General features: G+C 56.7%; 1 protein-coding gene across 1 annotated transcript; it reads right to left on the reverse strand.

Moving 5' to 3' along the window:
- Window positions 1-900: 900 nt before the first annotated feature.
- Window positions 901-5664, reverse strand: Fgf3 (fibroblast growth factor 3). Its single transcript, XM_027409199.2, has 3 exons — window positions 5445-5664; window positions 3591-3694; window positions 901-1314 (listed from the first exon to the last, which is right to left on the reverse strand). The coding sequence occupies exons 1-3, from the start codon at window positions 5662-5664 to the stop codon at window positions 901-903; spliced, it is 738 nt and encodes a 245-aa protein (XP_027265000.1).
- Between the last annotated feature and the right edge of the window lie 1039 nt (window positions 5665-6703).

The raw sequence follows: 6703 nt of genomic DNA on the forward strand, positions 1-6703 counted from the left end.
GATATTAACACAAGGGAGGGAAGGGATTCTTTTTTTTTGTTTGTTTTTTAAGTTTTCAAGGCAGGGTTTCTCTGTGGAGGCTGTCCTGGAACTAGCTCTTGTAGACCAGGCTGGTCTCGAACTCACAGAGATCGGCCTGCTTCTGCCTCCCCAGTGCTGGGATTAAAGGCATGCACCGCCAACTCCCGGCTAAGGGAGGGAGGGGATTCTAAAACAGAGCAAACCTCTTTTCTTCTCTCGACCCAGACTATACACAGACTGTACACTCGGAAACACACTTCCCATGTGGAGGCCTGGAAGTCAGAAGTCCAAGGTCATTTTGTGTGCATGCCTCACACACGCACATCCTCTTGGGAATACACCAACACTCTTCTACACACACTTGTGGCTATTTGCAAACCTAAGAACTCACGAACACATGCACATGCATGTATGTGGCACCTCAGCCTGCCTGCCATACCGCAGACTACTGCCTTCCCCACCCTCAGCAGAATGTCCCAGTCGGAGCCTCAAGGTATCCTCAGCCTGTATCCCAGCTGTTAAATAGCAAGACAGAGAGACACATTTAATGTTTGACTCATAGACCCTTCCACTGTCCACTGCCTCAGGGTAGCCAGGATTGTCTGCCACTGTCTGGGCTCTACCCCAGGGCTTTGGGTCACCCCTGAAATAAAAGCTCCCCCCATGTAATCCCACATACATCTTGAACTTTCAGTCTTCCAGGGGCTCTGATTCAAGTCCCTCAGCGGCGGGCCCTTGCTCTTTGGAAGCCGCCAAGGACAAGCAAGTTCTTGGTCCCCCAAGCAGCCAACCCAGTGACAAGGATGGGGAGGCCAGGCCTCTAAGAGAATCCTGGGTGTTTGCAGGGAGTTGACCTCAGAGAGTTCTCAGGGTGGCTACTCAGGCCACCGCCAGTTCACCTGTCTCCAGATGGGTGCCTGGAGTGGCCCTAGGAGACAAGGGTTCCATCCTGCCATGGTCTCCTGGGCTCTGCTTCTTCTGCCGCCGCTGTCTGGGCTGGTTGCCCTCTCCTGGGACTCTTGGTTGGCCACTCTGCAGCAGCCGTACCATCTCATGGTCCTTGTGGCCCAGCACTCGGGGCAAGAAGAGGGAGGACTTCTGTGTGCGGCGGGTCTTGAAGCCCCTGCGTGGCCGACCCTTGCCATTCACAGACACGTACCAAGGTCTCTGGGCACCAGGCTGCCGCCGAGCCCCTGGCCCACTGGGCCCTGTACGATACAGGCGGGAGGCATAAGTATTGTAGCCCAGCTCATGGATCCGCTCTACGAACTCGCACTCTGCATTGTAGTGCTCCTGTTGGACAGAGGCCACAGATAACAGCCATGGAGGCCATGATGTCAATAGGACCATACCTCCCCAATGTCTCTCTCTCTCTCTTCTGAGGCTGTCTGGACCATCTGTCCACACCTGCCAATGTCTATGCAGCCTGACCAGCTTACCTTTCCCAAGACTGTGCCCTGCTCCAAGTGACTTCCTTCCACTAACCCTTCCATGAGGACAAAGGGCAGTTTTCCCTTTTTGCTGTACCTTGCACTGGGTTTGGTGCTTGGTGTGTGGTAGATAGAGCATGATGGAGGTGGATGAATGGGTGTGTTGGTGAGTGACTGGATAGGTGGATAGATGGGTAATAGATGGGTGGATGGGTGGGTGGATAGATGAGTGGTAGGTGAATAGGTGGGTGGGTGGGTGGATGGATGAAGGGGTGGGTGGCTAGATAGTTGGGTTTAAGGATGGTAATAGGTGGATGGATGGATGGATGGATGATGGGTTGAGTGGTTAGGTGGGTGGATGATAGATGTCTGGGTGGATAGATGGTTGGGTGGATGGATGGGTACATAGGTAGAAGGATGGATGAGTGGATAGATAGCTGGCTGAGTGGATGGATGGATGGATGGATGGATGGATGGATGGATGTAGACAGTGAGTGGACAGGCTGGAGGGCAGGGAAGCTACAGGCCAGCCATCCAACCCCAAGGCTGTTGCAGCTCCAAGTGGGAAGTGACAAAGCCTGAGTGCCAAGGTGCTGCTTCTGGGATTAGGCAGCAGGAGGCAAGATGAGGTGCATGTTGAAGACAGCAACTCAAAGAGCACCCTTGAGGACTTGGAGAGATGGACTGGATATTGGACTAAGAGAGGAGGAAGTCTGGCATGGTTCCTGGTTGACTTAGCTACAATCAATGTTACCTGAGACCATGACCAGGAGTGAAGGGTGTGTTGAGATTCAGTGTGTAGGGAAGATGTTGCATTCTGCCAGCTCTTACAGCACTGAACATTCTGAACAGTTGTGATCTATAACTCAGGGAGGTGGGGAATGGCTGCGGGGCTGTCACTGGCCCGTAGCTACATCACATGGGTAGCCATGCTGGGCACTCAGGAAGCTAGGGACAGGCCTTTGGGAAGAAGCCTTAGGAACCAGCTGGCGGCGGAAGGAAACTGGGGCCTTATACTCAGGTATGTCTGCAAGTTTATGAGACTATCTCTGGTGGGTTCTCTGGAAAGTTCTATTCCAGCCACCTGGACCCCTGGCCTCACCATCCCCTGCTCCCCTGAAGCCAGGAAACCACAGTCATGTCCCTACCCTACCATGCTCTTCCCTGTGCGCAGAAAGATAGGAACTGTCATTGAGGATGCCTGAGACCTCACCTCATGGCAGAGTTTCTGGGGGAGAACCAGGTTCATACATAAAATCAGCTGAATTCACTCACACTAGAGTGGGACAGGACACAGGGTCCAAGAGGTTGGGGACGCATCGCTCCGCCAAGGGTGTCTATCACACCTCAGGAGTGTGGACACACCTGAGCTCCTGTTGCCAGGTGGCCCCAGGGCCATGTGCATGGAGGCTGATTCAGTTAGGCTGGTCTGGGAGTCCCAGGGAATAAACCTCCCACCCCGCCCCCCCTCAGTACTGGGATGACAAGACAACACTTTAGCCAGAACTGATATATGGGTGCTAAGAACCCACTCAGAGCCGGGCATTGGTGGCGCATGCCTTTAATCCCAGCACTCGGGAGGCAGAGGCAGGCGGATCTCTGTGAGTTCGAGGCCAGCCTGGTCTCCAGAGCGAGTGCCAGGATAGGCTCCAAAGCTACACAGAGAAATCCTGTCTCAAACAAACAAACAAACAAACAAAAGAACCCACTCAGATCCTCATGCTTGTGCAGCCAGAACTAGACTGACAGCCGTTTCTCCAGCCCTTCAGTCCCCTCCTAAGCTAGACAGCTCTTACCTTCCCACCCTGACAACAGGCCAAGCACACATCTTCCTCCTTCCTCAGATGCAGGGCAGGTTTGTTCTGACCTCTCCTACCCCCAACTGTCCTGCTATTTTGGGTTGTTCACTTGCATGGAGTTCTGGGACCCTGCTGCCATAATCTATCTCCACCATTGTCATTCAGAGAAAGAGACTGTCTTCAGATTGGGCACTGAGAAGCCCAGGGATCTAGACCAGCTTGAGTCTGGCATGGCCTGGGGTCCAAGCATTCTACTGCTCATGTCCCTTCCGGTCCCCAACCAGATGCTCAAGCCACATGGCTATTCCATCAGCACCTGCCCACTAGCGATGGGACTCACCGAAGCATACAGCCGTCCTCTCTTGTTCATGGCCAGGTACCGCCCAGAGAAGAGCCCTTTGATAGCCACCACGCCCACTTCCACCGCAGTAATCTCCAGGATGCCTGGAAAGAGTCAGGAAGGGTCTATCACCTGTCCTACCTGAGCAGAACCTCAGCCTTCGATAACACCCACTGGCTTAGGAAGCTGGGACAGGAGGGCAGCCATGATCAGCAGGTCATGGTGGAAAGTTTGGAAGTCCTGGTAGGAAGAACGCATTAGACAGGAGGTGAAGAAGGGGACATTCAGTCACTGTGCCAGAGACATTGATCCTAACCCCAGGTGAAGACACAATGGAGGTGTTCTGCCCCTGCCAGGCATCTTGGGTGCAACACAAGCAGATCTACTCGGTCTGTATTGAGTGCATTCTTGTGAACTGGCTTGTTCTAGCAAAATGAAGCTGAGGGCATGTGACTTGTCCAAGGTCACACATAATAGTTGGGGGTCCCAAACCCTGGGGCAGATGGAGCCCCAGGAGAGGAGCTGTTGGAGACTCCTGGGGAAGTCAGTGCTGAATTCAGCATAACCATAGTACTACCCCCACTGGTAGGCAAGGGATCCAATTATGAGTCCTGAAAAGTAGCCTGGGGCAGAAGTGCCTAGGTGCAGAGGGAAGGTGACCAAGGCTCACCCAGGCCCAAGAGTATGAACAAAAGTTAACAGTCCCCCCAGCTCAGATGGCAGAGTAGCCGCCAAGACTGACCACCTGAGTTTGATCTCCTGACCTACATGGTGTAAGTGGAGAAACGATTACAGCAAGTGGTCCAATGACCACACACACATCGTAGCACAGAAAATAAATAAAATGTAAAACCAACCAACCAAAAATCCCCCAGGAGCCTTTCCTGTGAACACTATAGTGCTTTTGGGAGGGGAGGTCAATATCCCCTGGGTCGAGGACTCACTCTCTTTCCAGGGAGCACGCCTCTGGCACCCACCTGGGACCCAGCATAATCCAGATAACCAGATCAGTTAAGGTTCTGCCCTAGCCACTGTTTGGAGGGGTACACGGTGCGGCCTCTAGAGCTGGTGCCAGTGGAGCACCCGCCTGGGTGCCCCCAGGGACAACTGCAAAGGTGCCCCCTCCTCTGCATCTGGGGCCCGCCCTGAGCCCCGCTCTCAAGGCCGGTAGGGGCTGGTCCCCAGGACGCCCCCGCTTGGCTGCGGCTTTGAAGGAGGAAGCTGCGGTTCTTGCAGACGCCCGCGTCCCCCGCTCGGCTTCCTGCGCCCCGGGCGCGGTGAGCTCTGCACGGCCTCCCTCCCACGCGGCGCGCAACGCTCCGGGTCGAGCTCGGCTCGCGTGTACCGCACCCACGGAGCCAATCCCTGCAGTGCTGGGGAACTGTCGCTGGGTATGATCGAGCCTAGGGCCGTGGGTGCATGCCAGCTGTATCCAAAATACGCAGGGACGCCCTCTGTCCTGTCGCGCGCTTTCCTCCAGGGCTCAGGACGAGGGATAAGCCTGACTCCGGACGTCGTGTCGCGGAATCTGAGCTCTGCCCAGGGAAGTCCTTGGAGCATCGGCAGAGAGCAAGGAGGATAGAAAGAACTGCCCATGCGCCCCGGGGTCGTCAAAACAATAAAGAGGGCGATAAATCCTTGTCCAGCGGCTTTTCACTGAGAAATACAAATGTGTCAGAACCATGGTCGCCTCCCGCGCAGCTCCTGGCAGAGCGGGATCCGGGAGGGGCATGTAGCTGGAATCCATAGTTGGGACCGTCTTCGGACGGACTTCAGCTCTGATCCCACCTGGGACGTCGCGACAGGGGACCTAGCCCGCCCGTCCCTCCCGCCCACCCCTGGCCGGACACTCACTGTAGGCGCTGTTCTCCAGGCTGCCGTTCACGCGGCCGCTCGGGTGTAGCTGGAGGTGATACTTGGTGGCGCAGTAGAGCTTGCGGCGCCGGGGCGCCCCGCCGAGGTGCTCGTAGACGCCGCCACGGCCGCCCGCATCGCGCCGCAGCCGTGTCCCGGGTCCCGTTGCGGGCCAGCCGGGTTCTAGCAAGCTGAGCAGCAGAAGCCAGATCAGGCCCATCCCGGCATCGCGCCCGCCTGCAGCGGCGGCTTCGCCAGCGCGGAGCTCACGGAAGGCGCGGCGCTGGGAGCACACTCCCGCGCGCCAGGCCGTGCGGACTGCGGTTGGGAGGAGAGAGGGGGACTGGGAAGAGGTGGAGGATAGGGGAGGGAGGATGAGAAGGAGGGAGGGACGACAAGTGGAGATGGGGAAAGAGTGGAGATGGAGAAAGGGACGGGTGGAGAGAGGGAAACAGAGATGGAGAGAGGGTGCGGAGAAAGAGGAGAGGGAGGTGGAGAGAGAAGACTTCGAATTTTCGCCCAGGAATTGGGGGGAGTGTTCCCTTGCTGCACACAGCTCTGAAGAAAGGGCGCTCGGCAACAAAAGGCGGCCGTGATCCCTGGCGGGGGCGCGGGACTCAGGCCCGGCGTCGCTTGCTCACAGCGCCCTGACCAGCGCCGTCGGGCAGTAGCTTCTCCGCCGAGCGCCCTGCACGCCCCCCCCCCCGCCTCTGAAAGGTCCCCGCCCGCCCGCCCCGCCCCCAGACCAATTATGCCTCGGAAAATTATAGAGCAAGGCCTAAAGGCAGCCGCCCCAGGCCCTGTCACCCCCTCCCGCCTTACATCAATCCTGGGTGCACAATGGGACCGCGGATGACTGATGTCTGCGCAAACAACTTGCGGGGAAGTCTAGCTGACAAACGATCATGAAAGGCGGCGCCTAATCGAGAGCGATTGCGGAGGGCGGTGCGTGGGGAACCCGGGGTTGGGTCTGTGCAAGTCACTGCTTCTTACATGAGCCTCCGAGCTGTCCTCAACTGCCGAGTCTTGTGGTCCAAGGCCCCTGGGACGCTATATCTTGTAGTTTCCTAACTGACCGAAAGGCACCAAGTGAAGTTCGACCACCTTGAGCAGGAGTGGTCTGTTTCAACAGTGTTCTAGAGAGCCGACTGGGCAGATAAGGATCAGGGACAATAGCGTCAGAGATCCCTAGAGCCCTGGAGACACAGGGAGAGATGGAAATGGGGATGGGAAGCAGGTGACAGATCCACTAGAAGAGA

Source organism: Cricetulus griseus, chromosome 3 (genome assembly GCF_003668045.3).
Source record: "Cricetulus griseus strain 17A/GY chromosome 3, alternate assembly CriGri-PICRH-1.0, whole genome shotgun sequence".
Taxonomy (NCBI): domain Eukaryota; kingdom Metazoa; phylum Chordata; class Mammalia; order Rodentia; family Cricetidae; genus Cricetulus; species Cricetulus griseus.